This window comes from Falco cherrug, chromosome 4 (assembly GCF_023634085.1).
Source record: "Falco cherrug isolate bFalChe1 chromosome 4, bFalChe1.pri, whole genome shotgun sequence".
Classification (NCBI taxonomy): domain Eukaryota; kingdom Metazoa; phylum Chordata; class Aves; order Falconiformes; family Falconidae; genus Falco; species Falco cherrug.
In genome coordinates, this window is record NC_073700.1 from 56,972,833 (window position 1) to 56,992,208 (window position 19,376).

A 19,376-nucleotide genomic window follows, 5' to 3' on the forward strand; every position below is an offset into this window, starting at 1 on the left:
GACAAAGAACCTCTCTGGGCTTTCAGGCTGTGCTTGTCAGCATGGAATCTAGTCATGTTACTCCACTGCTAACTATAAATATTGTGGCTTTTTTCAGGTGCTGTGGATTTTTTGATAAATACCTTCATAAATGCTCAAGCCTTAATTTTCTGATGCGTTATTAACACGGGTATTGTATCTGTGCACTTTAATGTTTTAAGCTAAATAGTACAAGGACGGCTGAGCAAAAGAAGTACAAGGATCAAAAAAACATAGGAATTGGTACTGTTGTATCCAACACAGTCTCTTCCAAAACATTCAGTAAGATTTTTTTTTTTTTTGGCCTTGTGGTGAAAGAGTAAATTCTTATTTTGTAACAGTTTGTAAAACAGGAAGATTTGTCCCCCAGGTACATTTTTTTTGCCCTCATCACCACATTTACTGCTCATAGAAAGGAAAGAACTACTAGAGGAAAGATGTGTCGCAAAAGATTCAGATGGAACATTTTCAGACTTTTCCAGCACCTTCAAATTGTTCATAAACTCCCAAACTAAAATACCACTTGACTTGCACGGTGATGTGCATTTGAAAGGATCTCGTCTGTGCCCTTTGGAGCCTGTCCATGGACTTCTGCTTGCTCTGGGTTCAGCAATAACATGCCTTGCAAAGGCAAGAGGTAGCTTTCACTTTTAACACGGAACAGTCAGTTCAGGTGCACTGTGAGCCCACCAGCAGAGAACAGCTTGCATTGCTGCTTTCCCTTATTGCACTGGTTCTAAGGAATAAGTAAAGAAATATTTTCTCCTGATACTTTTCATCAATGCTGAATTCACCCAAGTGAGGTGGAGATGAGATATGGGGAATTGCCAGGCTCAGTCTGGCCTTGGTGTACCCACAGCAGCACCTGTCTGTGGCACTCAGAGCAGCCCCATGTGTTCCAGAACAAATTAGTAAACCCTGAAGTATAGATATTTTTCTAATTTTTTATTAGCATTAACTATTATAACTCTAAATATCCATATCTAGATAAGCAACAGAACTCTCTTTGAATGTTTTGACCACAGGGGCAGCCTGTGGCAGTAACTTCAGCAGTTGAAATGGCAACTGTAGTGAAAAATATTTCTTTTATCTTTAGTTTTGAAAGTATTTTCTCTTTTTTTTTTCCTGTTTCCCCCCTTCATTTTCTTAGGGCAAAAAACATTGTTATCATGTTCTGTGACTGTGAGCACACAAAGCTCCCTGTTCTCATTTTCCAGAAAACATGCTATTTTTTTTTCTGTTTTCTAAAACTTTTTTGTCTTTTTTTGTCTTTTCTAAGACAAAAGATTTCCATTCTTCCAATTGTTCGTCTTATTAAAATTTTCCCAGTCATTCTTATTACCTGCTTCTCAGTACCCTCCAGTCCAGCAGTTACCCTATTGAAAGCAATGTTGTGGTCTGTCTTCTGCATCACAGAATCACTTAGGCTGGAAAAGACTTTAGGATCATTGAGTTCAACCATTAACCCAGCACTGCCAAGTCCACCACTAAACTGTGTCCCTAAGTGCCACATCTACCCCCAGGGATGGTGACTCAACCACTTCCCTAGGCAGCCTGTTCCAGTGCTTGACAACCCTTACAGTAAAGAAATTTTTCCTAATATCCCACCTAAACCTCCCCTGGTGCAACTTGAGGCTGTTTCCTCTTGTCCTGTCACTTGTTACTTGGGAGAAGAGACCGACCCCACCTGCCTACAGCCTCCTTTCAGGTAGTTGTAGAGAGCAATAAGGTCTCCTCAGCCGCCTCCTCCAGGCTAACCCCCCCAGTTCCCCCAGCCGCCCCCCACCAGCCTTGTGCCCCAGCCCCTGCCCGGCTCTGGACACACTCCAGCCCCTCAGTGTCCCTCCTGTAGCGAGGGGCCCAACCCTGAACACAGGGTTCAAGGGGCGGCCTGACCAGGCCGAGCACGGGGGGATGCTGTGTGTGACCCCCGGGCAGGGCCCGGCACAGGGCCGGGGTGACCCTCACACAGCTCGCTTGGCCCCTCGGCCCAGCCTGCCCAGACCCTGCAGAGCCCCCTGCGCCATCCAACTCGGTGTCATCTGCAACGTACTGAGGGTGCACTCAGATCCCCTCGTCCAGATCATTGATAAAGGTATTAAACAGCACTGGATGAGACAAACACTGATTTATAGGTTATTTCCTGTATAGTACTCAATCCTTTTCTTCCTGCATCTCAATATTACACTTTTCTTTGATCACATCTTCATATTATACAAAAATATTGGCTAAGGATCCCTAACTGAATCCATATCTCTTAGCTGAAATGATACAGGGTATGTAAAAGTTGACAAGGGTGAAGATGGATGAGAATTTCTCCTTCTCCGCTTTACTTCGCATTCTGACAACATAATGCCTAACTTTGCATTTTTCCACTAATTTTTTTAGTGGAATAGGTGTTTCTAGTGTTCCTCCTTCAGTCCTGGCCTTGCAGTTGATTGATCAGGAAAATACTGTGTAGAGTAGATTTTGTCATCTCTCTGCTCTTCCTCTCTTTCTGTTGTACTTATAAATGTAATAAAGTGGTGCAGATGCAACTCTCTGTTAGCCTACAGAAATACGGCACATAGACTTTTCATCTTAACCTTTGTCTTCCATCTCTTAGTCAGTGTTTGATCCAATTAATTTGTTTTCTATATCACAGTACAAGCAGGAGTATTTTCTGCTATTTTTCTGGCATCTGCCTGTAATCACAAATGCATTCAAGCCTTGTCACAGCTTTTGATTTTAATTCTTTTGTGCCAAATGTATAAAAAACCCTCCCCAAAAGACAAAACCTCTACAAAACTTTCAGAGAGCACACTTCGGCATTTTGCTGCCTATTCATGTGAAGCGTACATCCAAACAAGTGGTACTAAATGTGCTTTTATTTATGTGCTGTGCAGCCTACGGCCTTAAGAGCATGGGTCTGTGTGACTGGTCAGACACAGAGACATGGAAGGAGGCTATCTGAAGAGGTTTAAATGCCAGCATGAGTATTTATTGCTAGTTATTGTCTCCGTTCTCATCTTTGTTGGGATGCTCATGGACTTGGCATGGTACCCAAGCCAATTTGACAGCATCTAAATTCTCTGTTCCCCTCTAGTGTGCAGCTCCAACTGCTCCTGACATGCTTTCCCTTCCCTCCTGACATGTTTTTCCTTCCCTTGGACCATACAGGCAGCACAGACCAGGTACTTTGGATCCTTGAGGCTTTCAGAGCCTCTTCCTAGTGCACGGGAGCCATCTAGCAGAGGGCTTGATTGATATTTTTAGTAGCTTTTTGTCAAAGCGGGAAAAAGCTGTACTATCAAAATTGGGTGTGTTTTCTAGGCTATGGTGACTGCTGAGCCCTGGCTGGGAAATTGCTTCTATGGCTTTTCTCAGCCATGGGAGAAGCACTGGTAGGAGTCTACCTGTCTAAGGACACTAGAGCTTAAGGAGACTGCTTTCCTCCCTCCTCCCAGCCCCTCGGTATCTCCTGCAGGACAGCTCAGGGCTGTATTTATCCTAAAGTCACATATTAGCCAATGCTGTATGTAAGATTCTTAAAAAAAAAAAAAAGCCATCCCCTTAATCTCTGTCCCCTCTACCCACACAACCATCCTCACAACTAACTCTTCCTGTTCATTTTTAAGTGGAGTTTTGAAAATGTCCTTCCAGACAGTTCTGGGGTATGGTGGCAGGAGAGAGCTGGGCCAGAAGTGAGTGCCTGGGGAAAGAGGGTGGGAAGGATGGGAAGCAAGGAGAGCACCTGAGAGCCTGCAAAGCCCAACAGAAGGGTCGGCAGCAGCAAATGCCAGGGGACAGCAGAAGAGAGGCTGATCCCCTGTCACGGGGTGGGCAACAGGAGAGTAACTGATTATTATAATTATTTGCAGTCCCCTTTAACAAGGAAGAAGTAACTGGCAGTGCCATTTATTCCCAAGCATTCTTCCCTAATAATACCCTTAATACAGCCTGTTCCATCGCTTTTGTGAGGCATGTTTTTCATCTTCAAACTCAATTTCATTTATTAGAGACTTCACCGTATGTGACAGAGTGTGCATGCAGCAAGTGCAGCAAGGATTCTTTTTAATTATTATGTATTACCAAGAGGTACAGTGTGTTTGTGCCGGTGGGCGAAAGGGCGAGGAGGGGGTGTTATCTATTTTGTTTCTGTGTCACGTATCACAACTGTAAGGTGATGGGGCTTTCTGAATTGCATTTTAAATTTGGAATCAGGACGTTTGGTGGCTGACAGTGCTTTGTGCCAGCCATAGCATGGGGAGAAAGTCCCCCAACCAGTGAGCACCCGTGTGCCTGCAATAAATAGTCTCAGATAACAGACACCTCTCTGAAGTTTTTGTTCGAAAGTCAGCCAGAGGACTCTTCTCCGGGCAGTGACTAATGATATTCGAATGCGTCTCTTTGTGCAAATGTGGCAATATATACTTGGTTTTCAAATTGGAATGAATTTGTTGTAAGATGAGTCAAAATAGCATTTCAGTTGGGTGTTCAAAGGAGGAAGAGAAGCTGGACTCAGAAACCATGTATTTAAGCGGACTGTAACCTTTTTCATTTTTCTGAACTAGAAAATTTTCCTTTCCTTTGCACAGAAATGAGGACTTCTACCCTGCAGCTTTAGGTACCCCACTGGCTTTCTGCTCAGTGGTGTGATGTAGGTGTGGAAAGTATAAGCTGGAGCATAATTTTAATTAGAATTAATTATTTTTTTGAGGAAGTTTGTGGTTTGGGTTTTTTTTAGCTTGACATGGAGCTGTTGTGAATGTTTGCTCTGTTAGAATTGCCTGGTGTGGAAGGGAGCAATGCAGAAACCTGTAAGATATTAATAAATCAGGAAAAAAAAACCAACAAACCAAAAAACAGAATGAAACAGCAGCAGTGATGAGAAGCTTGAGGAATTGACTTTGGAAGGAAGATATTGCAAGAATAGTCTAGAGGGATTTGTGTATTTTCTCACTACTTGCATACAGCAGCTTTAAAAACACGGTCATTGCTGCGTGCTTGGAGCAGTGTAGGAGGCAGAGCATGGATTTGCAGGAGACACAGCAACTCATGGAAGGAAAAACGGGGTAATATATTTTCATCTTCCTAATGCTGTTGTAGCCTTAAGCCTTAAGGGACCACCGATGGTTAGGGCTGCTCCCAAGCTTCTTGGTGTCCCTGGAGAGCCAGGAACTCTGAGGATGCTGAGGGGATTGAATTACTCTGGGTTGATGTAACTGTAACTGAGAGCTGGATTAGTGAACGTAATTTCCTGGGCTGTGTTTAGTGTAAGGTCCCTTCACTCTGGTGATGGGGAAGAGCAGACGTTACTCCACTCTGCAGTCACGGTTGCTGTCTGGGCTCCATGTCACATCTAAAGACAGCTATCAGTAGCCTCAACCAAATAATAATGTAATATATAACAACTGTGCTGCGTAATATTTGTTATTAACCCTTTCCTGAAAACAATTAAGGGAATTCATTGGAGGAGTGTTTATTCTTTGATGCTACAGGTGTGTTAATGTCAATACTAAGGAAGAGGTGATCCATGGTAGGTGGAGATAAACCTCTACTTCTTCCCATTTAGACTAGTTGTGGTGAGGTTATGGTAGTGTGAGCTTTGTCATACCCTGTACACAGCAAAGGGTGTGGGTTTCTGGCTTTGGGTCAAATCTTGCTGTTGCTGGTCCTTGAGCCACTTTGGCTGAAGCAGTTGCCATTATCTCATTGTCATTTGTAGGTCGACAAAACTCTGTAAGAAGGTAGTAAGCTGCTTGTGAGCACTCACTTTACAGGATTATTTTACTGAACTCAGCAGCTTTAAAACACAAGCCCTGGGAAGACAACAGCAACATAGTGGATTCATCATACACCTGTTTCATGGTAGCGGAATCAACCTTACACAAGTAATGCAATGTCAGGAGCATTGGAGATACAGGGTCTTAGCATGTATTTATAAGGCTCAGGCACAAATGTGCATATGTTTTGGAGAATATAGCATCTGGTTATTAGAAAACATATTTCTGTTGATTTTTTGGCTGCTGATTACTGACAAAAAATGTTTTGTATTACTGAAAAATAGATGAGTTTATTTGGCAACAATGTAGTAAATATTGTGGGACTGACCAGAAACTGATATGAAGCCAGTGTTATTGTGGCCTGTTTTAAAAAAAAATATTTTAATATGATCAAGTAGTTACCTTGCTCTGGAAATTCCTGTAGAAAAGTTCCTAAAAGGCATTGTATACACGGTAACTGTGACATCAACATTTTAGTAAAGCTGATAGAAAAAAAAATATTAGAATTTCCTTTGGAAAGAATAGCATGTTGTATAAAGATTATGTACACACACACACACGCATACAAACAATACTCTTTTGCCTTGATTTTACTTCAAAAAAATGAAAAAATCTAATGTGGAGGTTTTCAGTTTTGTCTTTTTTGTTTTCCTGTTTTGTTTTCCACGGACATGCTGAATTTTTTCAGTGAAAAAAATGACAAAACAAAACAAAACCAAACCTATTTGCAATCTTGCAAGACAATGAAAAAGTCATTGTGGTTTCAGGTGGCGTTGATCGGTTTGAGCAGTCCATGTTTCAAAGAGAAAATCCTACTGTAAATGAAAAAGGAGCTTTATGTTCTTTGTCCATGTTAGAGTTAACTGATGGGAAGCAGAGGCCACCGGTTAATACAATACAGAGGTGCTTTGTTCTTAAAAGCAGGAGTGATGACTGTTTGCTTCTTAAAGACCTCTGATTGCCTGGCATCCTTCATTGAAATCCAAGCCAACTTGCTTTGAATGACAAATTGATTGTTGTGCACATTTTTGATAATACAGCGATTTGTCTCCTTGGGCCTAATACTCTAATCCCCCCTTCATTTGTCAGCAGGGAATCGGCAATCCGGCTCTTCCTCAGGCTGAGGTTTGGCACGGCAGCTGTGACACGCTGCTGTGCAGCTGCTGTGCAGCTGCAGACCCCGTGGTGAAGATACCCCCTCCCAGCAGCATCTACACCCCGGTTCCTCAGCACAGTTCATAGCACTCTTTGGTGCCTGCCACGTTGCTGGGTTTAGAACTGTAAATTTTTAAGTCCACAACAGACAATAGAATTTTGTCTGGTTTTGAGATTTTAAATTTCTTGTTGGCCGAGTCTCCTTTTTTTCTCCTCACATCTGTCTTCTGACTCTGTTCTTGTCTTCTGATTTGACTGACCAGGAGGTGTTGGTTTAGTCTTCAACCAGCACTGTGCTCCGGAACTTCAATCAGCCCTCAAAGAATGTGGTTAACGCACGGACAGATCTATGGTCCTCCCACTCTTGGCATTTGCAGTATGAAAAGTTCCCAGGGGGGAGTGCACGTTGGTGAAGTTCAGGGTACCCCATGTAGTGATGCCACTTGTTAAGAAGGTGTAGAACCTCTGCAGTCATTTATCTCATCTCATGGTTGTGCTGTATTTCCTCTGTAGCAGAGTCTGGTGGGTCAGTGTCACTAACTCTGTGTATCCCCCCAAAGGATAGCATCTCTCCTAAGAAATGCAGAAGTCTTGCGCTAGCAGAAGTGGAGGGTGAAAGGAGGTGGAAGACCTGGCATCCTTCCCGCTTCTGTGGTGATTGACCACAGGTCCTTTAACATATTGAATACCTGGGTGTTGCTGTCAGTCAAGGTGTTTCTGTAGAAAGCCCACATGTGAGACAAAGTGGAAAAGCATACAGTCGGAGCAGGATATGCGCCCTGATAACTTGTGAACACCATCACGTGCCCTCGTAACCACAAACTCATGGACAGTAATTCCCTCTTGGCATGCAGCAGGGCAGGGCTTTTCCGCTGCTCGCAGCTTACTGAGAAAGCCACAGCACATCTGTTCGGTGGCTTGAGCCATTGAGCATTCTTTGCATAGCCTGCCTGGATAAGCTGTCACTCTTAATTTTTAAAACATTTCACAACAGAGGGTTAGCCTAGAATGGAGAACCTCTTCCGAGCATCATCTGCTGAGGCCCCTCTGCTCACAAACACATGCTGCGTAAGGCTGCCACCATCATGCCTTATATCAACAGGGGATCACATCCTCTCTGTGCACCAGGTTATCTACCCTCCATCACTCAGCTACTGGCCTCTGTTTTGCATTTATTATGTTCCTAGAGCAATGCTTTTATCTGTTCATCCATGCTGCCTTTCAGGTTTTAGAGATGCTCTTTAGAACATTTCCTTTTCTTCAGACTCTCTCTGGAAAACTGATCTTGCTTATCCTTTTGAGAAGTTTGCCTTGTGTTCTGTTTTTCTGAACTTTTTTTGGCTGGGGATGGGAGAGGGAGTGTGTACACAAAGGCTTTCATTAGCCTGGGGATGGCTAATTTCCTTAAGCCTCATTGATAGTCAACCAGCAAATGATCCAGAGGACTTTAAATTTAGCTTGCTTCTCTGAGTCCGCCTTGAGAAGTGTGTGTCTCTCTCCGTTGCCTTTACAGATGACTACATTGACAAATATTTGTCTTTATGAATACTTCCTTGTTTGTTTGATCTGTAACAAGGTGCATTTTTCTGATTCTTTCGCTTCACGCTGTGTGTTTTCTACACTGAGCAGAATCCGCCAGGTTGGGGGAGTGGGCTGCTTTGTTAGTATTATTACATTTTGACTTATAGTTGGTTGCATTTTTAACCTATGAGTCAGAATTGCTATCACAAACTTCAATTAATATGTATCTCATCAGTGTAGAGTTTAAAAGTTACAGGCAAGCTTATGGTTTGCTTTTGCTGCATAGTGCTATACTGTATTCAGTAGCAACGTTCTCGGTTACAGCAGCCAGGGACATGGCTGGATGATGTTTCCTACAAACGTTGCCCACAGCCTTGCTGCCACTTTATTAAACCGGTCATTTGTGGAATACAAACAGCAAGGGCTTAAAGAGCTTTGAACACATCTATTTGTTTTTTATAATTTATGGAGGTTAAAATTAGCAAAACAAAGCAAAAGTATGCCATTCATCTCTCAATTACTGTTGCAATTGAATATGCTGGTTGGTGGATGATATTTGTGAATGTTTTAATTCCCAGAATGTACTTGTTAAAAAGCTATTTCTCTATTTCTGTTGCAGTGAACTATTTCATAAAAAATGGTACAGAAGATGTATTACTGTGTGGCAATAGCTCTGATGCTGGGTAAGTACTTAAAAAATATCATCACTTCTGGTTTGGTTTTGCTGCCACTTTTTGTTGTTTTTTTTTTTTGGTTTTTTTTCCCCCCTATGTTTTGCTTCAGTTCTGTCCACTTCTTACCAGCATGAATTAGATATTTCAACTTCCTTGTGTCAGTCATAATAGGAGAGAGGATAGTGAAAATATTGTGCATAGCAATTCAATTTTTTGAACTGCAGGGAAGAGAAGTTTGTGTTTGTCACTTATTCAGGTCTGAAATCTTTAGGGGCCTTATTACAGTTCTTTTTCAATACATTTAATTTTCTCAGAAAAAAAACCCCAGTGAAAACTAAGTAACACTTTGGCTGAGTGGAGAGTATTTTAAAGGAAATGAAACAGGAAAGCTGGAGGGATTTAGACTGATGATGAATTCTTGGCTTTTGGCAAAGGAAGATAAACAAATCAACAAATTCTAGTCCCCAAAATAGCATGCTTTGGAGATGGGGAAGTACTCAGTTTTGAGTTGTGATCTACATTTGTACATGATATGTTTATAGGCTGCACATGTTTCTCTTTCTTATAGACAGTAAAGAGATCCAGAATAATTCCTGTGGTATACTGACTTACTCTGCATAAAGGATTTCATTCATATCCCTACCATCTGTAGATGCTAACAGTTCCTGCTGCATCCAGTCCTCAGGGTCTAAGTGCATTATCCGAGAGTGTGATTTTATTTGACGGGTTCTCATGATCTTTATGGGAATGGAAGAGTTCGGATGTGATGGAGAAAGATGGGATCTTGTGTGGGCAGAGGAGATTATAAACCTTGTAAAGCTTGTAGGCTGTTAAGAGTTGTAGGAAAAGGAAGAAAAGACCTTAGAGTGGTGGGATGGATGAGATTTGGATCTAAATATGTGAGAGTATTTGAACCAGGGAGGTGGGTGACCTAGGTCAAGTGAGGAGAGGAGTTGAGGTGATCTAATTCTGGAGGGAGATGTTTTGAGTTGGTAGAACTAAATGTAGAGACTGGGAAAAAGAAAGGTGTAAATTAGGAAGAACTTAATGTGAAAAGAAGAGAGGCATGTGTGCACAGAGAGGCAGCAGGAAGATGAAGGGAAGATAAAAATCTAAACTTGCTTGTGGACAGGCGGATAATAAAAGCCACAGGGTCCTGAAGAGATGCTTTATGTTCTGCTGCCACTGTCTGTATCTGTATTTACATAGGACAAAGAGAAAGCTGAAGTGTCAGCCTTCCCTCTGCATGTCTTGTGGTCTGATCTGTATTACCAGTCTGATTTAGACTGTAAGCTCCTTGGGCAGAGGGCCATGCTTTCCTCTTTGTTTGTTCCACAGAAGGTACAATGTCAGCATTCATTAATTAAGTGCTTTGTTGATTGTAATACATTGCATTTATCCAGGCTCAGGCTGGACTCCAAGACTATTGGGATGTTTCCCGGGGATCCCAGGATTTGGCAATGTACCTATGCTGGTGGACTTCAGCCTTTGCTAGTCAATAGGCAGTAATACGGAGGAAAAAAAATGTTCTGCACGGCAACAATATTTTGCACATCACAAAATATTTTACATTGTTCTCTCTGATGACCTGAACCATGGTGGTGGCAGGCTGCTAAGGTCATGAGCAAATGGCAGAAGGGTTAACTAGGTTATAGGTAGTTTGTGAGGCATAGTTTAGGGACTACTGCTTTGGAATCATCCAGGTGGTGGGAAGTTTAATACTAATGCAATATTCATGGAGCATCTGTATATCAGTAGCCTGTATGGATTTAAGGGTTGGATTAAGGGCATATTCGCAAAACCACCCTTATTTCCTTCCCTAGAAAGTCAATAAATTGCAACGTGTCAACAAAAAGCAGTAACTGAAGAAAACCTCCAATGGAGGCACTCTCCCCATGAGAGGGTCACAGCCTGAAACAGCCAGGGAAGAACTTCCAGCTCTGGTGTATAAGAAGATGAAAATGCCACCCTCACACCTAAAGCCTTTGTGCTTGTTTTGATAAATACATCAAAACTATTAGTGTCCGTGCCATTAAGGGAAACCCACATTCCCTTTACGCATCAGTTCTTTCTTCTTCAGGCTCTTGTTGTTTTAGTTAAGGATTTAATGCCACCTGGTAAGGTTTTAAATGCCTAAAATGGGGATAAATATTCCTACTTACAGTGGGGTTTTAGCTCAGGACTGGCAAGCGTGGTCTCATCTGTTATACCTTGCACAGAGTTCCTGTCAGTCATCCATTCCTGTTGTTTAATGACATGAAGACAATTAGGAAGATGATCCTAAGGACTCAGAGGACCTGCAAAGTCATATGTTCCCACCTGTTAAAATAGACAGACCAATAATCTACAGGCTGACGCACCTAACAGAGTGGATTTATTTTCTCTTACCCTTCAATGGTCAAAGCCAAGAGCAAGTGCATTAAGTGGTAAAACACAACATCTGAATGTGTGGGACCTTTCGGGACAGGTTGCACCACAGGATCAAGGGAGGTGAGTTAACAGTGAGAGGATGCATCAGGTTGTGGTTGCCCCATCTATTAGTAATGAAATTCATGACAAGTGAGGATGCTTAAGTTGGGAACCCATCAAGGCATGAAGAAGGCAGGGTATGGAAAGACAGCTGGCAAGGCCACTTCTGGGTGTTCATAGCATTTGTGGAGCTTGCTTCTGCTCCCAGTCTGGAGCTTGAGTTTATTAGCCTCTGGGGTATGCTGAGGACCCAAAGGAAATGGGCAGTGTTGTATGTGCAGTCCTGCAGGGATTTGTTGTTAGAGTGAGGGATATCTGTGTTGTGGCCAGGGTATTAAATCTTGAGGTAATTGACAAAGCCATTTTAGTGCATTTTTAAAAGCATGCTAATGACACTCTGAGGTTTGGCTGGTTGCTGTTATTATAGAAGAGTAAAAAAAAAAAAATCTAAATAAATCTACTATGGCAATTATTAGGTGATGAGACTCAGATGGTCTAATGTAACAGTGTGTAGTGATGGAGACTGCAACCTGAGCTGGAGTAGCAGGCCAAAATCAGCAGGGAAATGATCATCAGTGGATGCTATATCACAGACAACCCAATTATCTCCAAGGTGGGGGCTTTATTACATTACTAGGAGGGACTGTTTTCTGAACAAGCACCCAAACTGCCAATAAAGCAGGAGGTAATGGATCTAGCTAATATTGATTCTAGTTCAGAAGGGATTTGGATAGATGTATGTCACTTAGCAGCAGCAAACATGTCTTTACTACTTTACCTGGCAAATGGAAGAAAAAAAAAAAGTATGTTTTTAGGAATGCTCAAGCAACCTCAGGAAGATTCTTCAAAAATCACTCTGCAGGGATGCGGTAGGAATGTCAGGGAGATGGCATATTTCTTAGCTGCACAAGGACTAACCTATCCGTGTGGTTTGCCATGTGATGCCTCAGAAACTTTCTTCAGGATACTTTAAATTTGATTTTTCTTCATTTAATCAGATAGAACTTCTCTGTTGTTTTTCATTTTGTTTATCCAACTGCATTTTCCCCGTTGAAGTACTGCAAGAATTTGCTTTGTATTTACAAGGGACAGAAAGTCCAATGGAAATAAGAAGTAATGTTTGGAGAAGAGAGAAAATCAAATGATTGTGATCAAAGATGTCCTTAGGTACAAAGTGAATGCTAGTGATGTGTGCTCGATGTTTCACAACAAGCACACTTAGAGCACTACATTAATGGAAAAATCATCTGCTCAGAGATGTGTGTCACAGGCTGGTCAGAGAGTAGAAGCAGTGCTAAGTCCAAGGCTCTTTTAGCAATAAAAATGTAGTTTATTTGCATAACTATTCATGTTTCTAGATGTCTTTGGGGGTTAAATTTGGTTGTTCCTTTGGATATGGCTGCACTGAGAATTATCCAAGTTGGTTCTTTTTGCAATTTCACCTGCTTTGATTTGATTTGACTAAAATACATGGAGAAAGCTCAGACAGTCTGATTTTCAAAGGGATTACAAATTCCATATATTTGCTTTTCAATTTAATTCCTAGTGTATCGCTCATCCAATTTTGAACACCTTGTTTTAGCCCTGAGGAAGATCCAGTAAAGATCTGGTACAATGATGAAATATTTGGAAGGTCTTAGCTAGTAGCAGAAGCTGAAAGCTGCTATAGCCTTGGTGAAATCTGGTTTTAGCATCAAGTGGACTATGCTTTGCAAGGGCTACAGAACCGCAGGTAACAGCGAGCAGCACCATACACTGCCTATAACCAGGCATCACGAGCCTTTTGAAGGCATCTACCCTACTGTGTGAAAGTGGCCCTTGGGAGCAAAGTTAAGCCATATCCACAGATGAGTATTTACAGTAATAGTGCTGAAGGGAAGACCAGTAGTTGGATGCAATGCTTTACAGTGTATCCAACGACCTACAGCAAGGACAAATCCGGGCACTCAGCACCTAGCTTCAGGCAACGGGACATGGCCAACACCAGGCAAAGAAGAGAGGGAGCCTCCAAGGGCACTGCTCTCAGGAGAAGATGCAATCCTGATCCCACCTTCAGGTCCAGCGAGGCATCCTGCTGGAGCAGGTCAGCCATGCCTCTACCAGGCATCACCCTGCTGCGATCGTTGGACCAAATCTCCCAGTGAGTGGGATGTGGGAAGCGTTTCATGTCAGGCCACAGCAACCTGCTTCCTGCCGCCCCTGCAATTACAGCTTGCTCCACTGCCATGGCTGTTAACTGTTCATTTCAATGAGATGAGTCCTGTGCTTACTCACAAAGACTTTCAGGGGCTGCAGCATCTTGGAATTACCTGTCCAGGAGAAAGGAAGATACATTTCAGTTCTAAAGCACTTCCACTTTTATCCTGTTGTAATTTCACAGGGACATTTTTCTGCTGTGCTTAGACTGCTGTTTTTTCTTCCCCTTCTGCCTGAAGGTTTGGAAGAGCAATAGAAACAGCAAGGAAATTTGTCCATTAGGAGAAAGAGAAAAAGACAAGATGCTATCAATGTACGAAGTAAACAAGCTGACAAAAAAGAGAACTTATCATTGTTCTTTTGACTTTTTCACTGGCAACTACAACAGGGAGCTGGCTTTTCAGAAAAGCGTGCGTTGTTTTAAGTCAGTTGTGTCCCCTTTGGATCCCAAGGTCAGACTGCTTAATTTTTTTTTCCCCTTTCACATGATATGTCCTATCTATTCAGCTCATGGGCAGGAATAGTCTACAAGATCATACTGACAATGAAAGCACATTTGCATCGTGTCTGTACTGATATTACCAAAAAGACTAGTGAACAGGAAGGAAAAGCAGCCAGTAAAGCTACTTCAGGATGCAACAAGAAAGCACCTTTGGCAACTGCATCCTAGTAACTGTTGCTATAGAAACTTTAGCTACCTTTATCCTCACTATGACCTTGATTTTTCTTAACAGGGTACATTAAAATAATGTACAGCATGGGGCAAGATTCTATATGGTTTGGTAAATTCTGCTGTCACTGAGCTTATTGCATATAAGGGATGAAGGAGCGACCGTGTGGTCTAGTGCTTCTCAAAGTTTTTGAGCAAGTCCTAACACTTTCTAAGGTATCATCAGAAAAACCCCACTTTGTTTCCTTTTGTGTGGGGCATTTTACTAAGGTAATTAATACCAGCACATAAAATTGCATCAAATGCCTGTTTTCATAGTCACCATGAGCACCGAAAGCAACCTTTTTTACGGGAGGTTCTCCGTGCTACCATACTACCAGCAGATTCATGTCAGCATATACAGCGATGCAGCACTTTGATCTCCTGAGATATAGCATCATTCTTTTGCCTTTATGCATCCTCCATGCAGTGATTTAAAGTCCCTTGCAAAGGCTTATCGCACCCCTCAAGGGTAGAGGGGAAACATGCACTGTGCTGAGGAGCAGCGCTCCTATCACAGTAATTTGCAGAGCCCAGCGCTGCAGCTCGCACCCAGCCCTTGGCAGGCAGAGAGCCTGGAACAATGTGTATGTCTGCCAGAAGAACATGTCAAACAGCATGCTCTCCCACAGCTCTTAGTCCCCTGGCTACCAGCAAATGCGCCTAGTAACACAGCCACAGCCGTGCTGGAAACTGGGGAACTGCACCAGAGAATAATGCGCCCAGTCAGTTCTTTTATTCTGCTGCTGGCAATTAGGACTGCTGCAGCTCTGAGTTGCCTGCCCTTAAATCTTATTAATAATTTATTAAAAAAATGTATTACTACTGCTATTGTTATTATTAGTTTTTGTTTTCTTAATATAAGAAGGCCTCACATTCAGGCCATGTTGTGTGGGATGCTGGACAAGCAGGGTGAGAAGAGCTCTGCTCTTGTGGGCTTGGAGGGTTTGTGTTTCAGAGGTGCAGTCCATGGATGGGTGGGGTGGAGATGGTACTCAGCTTAGTTACACATACGTACTCCTAGGGAGTGACATGAATGGGTAAGGTCAGGAGAAACAATCTGTTGCTTGCAGGTGATCTCTGGACTAACCAGCACTGTCAGGCAGGTCATGGTCTGTTTAGGTGTGTTTAGCTTGCTGCATGAATGGGTCCATCACAGGGAACGGGGGACTGGGGAGCTTTGGCATGTACCCAGTGGGACTGGTGTGTTCATAACACCAAATTCAGTGTGATGGGGTATTGGACTGGAAAGGCTGGTGGAGTGAGGAAAAGGATACAATCCCCAAGTGTGACTTCTTCAAATGTCACAAAAGCATAGGAATTTTGGAAAGAATGAAGTGTGTTGCTTAAACTACCAGAGCTAATAATGTAATTACACCCCGGATTAGTAAGCAGTATTAATGAATTTAATACAAACATTCAGACTGCGCAGCATACCTTAAGTGAATTTAACTAGATTCTGATGTAAATCACATAAACTTTTCCATCTACTCTGTGTTAGTTACAGTGACAGGACAATGAGGATGGTTTGCTCATGGTGAGAAAGACTCTCACTTGAGTTTGAGAAAAAACAGAAAGCATGTCACCTGAAAGATGCTGCAGGGGCCATGGGCATAACTTTAGGTATTATACAGGCTTAGGGGCAACAATAACAGTCCTCACTCCTAGGGATCTGCTGTGTATTTGGAAGATCATGTCTCTAGTTAAACAGCAGCAGTAGGGATTAACTCCAAATCCACTCAATTCTTAAGGATGGGTAATATTACCTCTTAGTCAAAGCTGTAATAAGCTCATCAGCCACATGAGAGAAGCAGACTTACTAGGGGCTACAATCTTCATTAAGCAGTAATCTACCATTATGTTTATGATGATAAATTATCGCCCTACATTTTATTTGATGGGGTAGACAGAAGATCTGCTGTTTGGTCACTGGGTTGAGTGAGAAGAAATGATAGTTTCCTTACCCTGCTGTAGCATGAAGTCTGAAAAAGCCACATTGCAGCAGAGGGAGTTCTTCCGCTCACTGCTTATGTGCATGCATGGAGGGGTCTGATGTCTCAGGCTGAAACCAGTGGTTTTCCATCTGCCTGAGCAAGTAGCCAGTGGGGGAGGCTGAAATGTATTTCCTGGATACAAGTCAGTGGCATGCACAGGTCAGTGGGTGCTCTGAGTCTGTGAGCAAGCCTGCTCATGAGCACCTCCTTCCCTTTTCTCCTCCAGTTTCAGCTCCTGGTTGATGTTGCTCTTTATTCTCATCTTTTCTTCTTCTTCTTTTCCTTCTTCTACTTTTTCTTTCTTTCTTTCTTTTCTTTCTTTCTTTCTTTTTTTTTTTTTTTTTTTTTCCCCCGCTACAGCATTTGGCTGGATTTGCTTGCACTTCCTTCCTTTCAGACCATTCAAATTCTCTCTGACCCCTTAGATGCCTGGAGTGAGAACTGCTGGGGGCTCCTAGTCAGACCTATCTGATGTGAAGGGTGCTTCTGTGAGCCAGATGTTGGCTCTCAGGTGGTAATTAATGGAGAAATGTAATTCAGACACTCTAATCACAATTATTCTTTTAATATAACAACTTAAGAAAGAGCAGAGGAAGTAGAGTGACCTGTGACTTTCAGGCAGACTGAGCACCTGCTGGCAGCAATGCCCGGCTCTGGCTGGGGTGCTGCTGCCTTTTGGGCCCTGTCTCCTACATGCCCAGTCACCCTTACAACATCAATTTTTTAAAAATGTTGCCCTGTTTCAGAATGGGTAGTTTCATCTCGTCAGGTAGGAGCAAAAGTTCTAGGGATCTTTGATGCCCCACAACCACTGCAGAGCATGCACTCCTTGCTTGGCTGCTGGTCTCCTCCCTCAAAGCCAAGAGAAGTGAGAAAACATTGAAAGTGCAGAGAAAACACCCAGGCCTGTGGTCTAAAGGAGATCTAAGCCTCTCTTTTGTGGCCTGATTACTTTAGCACCAAAAGGCAGGTTGAGGAAGACTCTACCATGCACATCAACAAGTCTTGGAGGCCATGGGCACTGTCTGCCAGCTCTTGCTGCCAGGCTTTGGAACCCCACCGTGCTTACAAGGGTGGTTTCCATTCCTCTGGAACTAGCCACGTGTCAAAGACATCGGCCATAAACATTTCAGCTTGGTTTCTGCATTCTTGGACTTAAGCTGCAACCCGAGCAGGGACACTAAGGGCCCCTTACCACAACGTTTTTGCTTTTTTAACTTTTGGCGTGTCTGTGGCATGCACTTTATCTCCCATTATTGCTTCTTTCATAAGCAATTCTGTGTAGCAAGCCATGATATGCCTTTCCATCCTAAACCACATGAAAGTGCGGCTTTTGCCTTACAGATGTCGTAGCTGACATTGCCAGCTGTTTGATGCTAACTCCTGGACAACCCTCCGCGTGCTTTCAGGGTCTGAATGTTACAATCCAGCACATGGTGGTTTTACCAATCATCTTTTATTGCACAGCCCTACTGGCCACTACAGTCTGGATCAGCAGGTTACTTGGCTTGCCTAGATTAAACTCCTGAGGCAGAGCATTTTGTAATTATGCCCCTCAGCTACAACTCTCTGGCATTCCCAACCTGTGTTATTTAAACAAGGCTGTTTCTTATGTTCTTTAATTTCCTGTACCAATGCCAGTTTACAATGGTGATTACAGCCTGATGGATAGCTAGGTAGACTGATGCTTTTAACTTTTCTGAATCAATGACACTAATTTCATTGTGATCAATTGAACAGCATCCTGTGAGGCTCCTGTGGAGGATGTTATATTTATGTAGCTTGTTGTTGTTGCCCATCCCTGAGCATCAGAGGAGAGTGCAATCCTGTGAAATGCTTCCCTGAGTTAAAAGGAGCTAAAGAGTTTGCTAACAGATCTGAAGGGGAAGGATTAATATTATACATCAAAGACGCTTCAGCAAAATCTTGAGACTCCTTTAAAAAGTCTTCAGAGGAAATGGTGCCATTTGCAGAATTCTATTCTCAAGTGAGAGTCATACACCTAAATTTCTGTAGAGTGTTTTTCTGGGAAGCAGCATTTTGTTTTCCTGTCAGTGTTTTTAACGTGTTCCCGTACCCCACGGGTTATCGCTTCTGTTAGCTACAAAAGAGGGTGAGCAAGAATAAGGAGTTGAAAAGTAGGATATTTTGTCTCAAGTGTCTAGTTTCTGTAAGGAGTATGTGAGCTAACATTAGTAGCATTTTTGAGCTGAAGTTCATGCTTTTTGTGCTGAAGACACCTCGTTTCAATGCTCTTACACCTGAAAATAATATTAGAGAACTGTGTACATTCACTGTAGAGTCAGACAGATCTTTTCACACCAGCAATCTACTGCTGAGTGGAAAAAGGTTGAGGGATACATAAAGACAGAATGAAACACTAAAAAATACTGACTGTATTATAAACAGAAAATACTAATCTGAGCTACCATTGCTCACTTTAACAGTCAGACAAGTTGCATCTCCATGTCCTGTGGCTTTCCAAGCAGCTATGGTAAAGTGCTTTGAGCAGTTGCTCTAATGTCCTTCTGCATTAAAAACAGAGTTTCCCTAGGAAGCATCACTGGCGGTGAACCTAAGAGTGACCTTGTAACCTCTAATCTCGTAGTGCTGAGAGGTTCCTAGGAAAATACACCTGCAATGCCTCTAATATCGCCTTTCTTTCAGACTCTCTTGTTCAAAATGGTGAAGAGATTAAGAGGAAAGTCTCTCTTTCTCATATTGAAATTAATGGCAACGTTTCCAGTTTGCCCAAGGTTTTAGGCAACTTATTCTGGATGAAACCTGATTTCCAACCTGCCTAGGCTTAAATTCACCATTAAAGTAATTGCCATCAAGATTCTCACAGCTGTATTCAAATTTTTTAGCCATTAGT

At 42.6% G+C, this 19,376-nt stretch overlaps 1 protein-coding gene across 3 annotated transcripts in view; it reads left to right on the forward strand.

Moving 5' to 3' along the window:
- Window positions 1–19,376, forward strand: part of LOC102048607 (sodium channel protein type 5 subunit alpha) — a 217,677-nt gene that overhangs the window by 70,935 nt on the left and 127,366 nt on the right. For all 3 annotated transcript variants that reach the window (XM_055709512.1, XM_055709510.1, XM_055709511.1), the window contains one exon: window positions 9,079–9,142. In XM_055709512.1, the coding sequence (XP_055565487.1) occupies window positions 9,079–9,142 (64 nt within the window). The remainder of the gene's footprint in view (window positions 1–9,078; window positions 9,143–19,376) is intronic.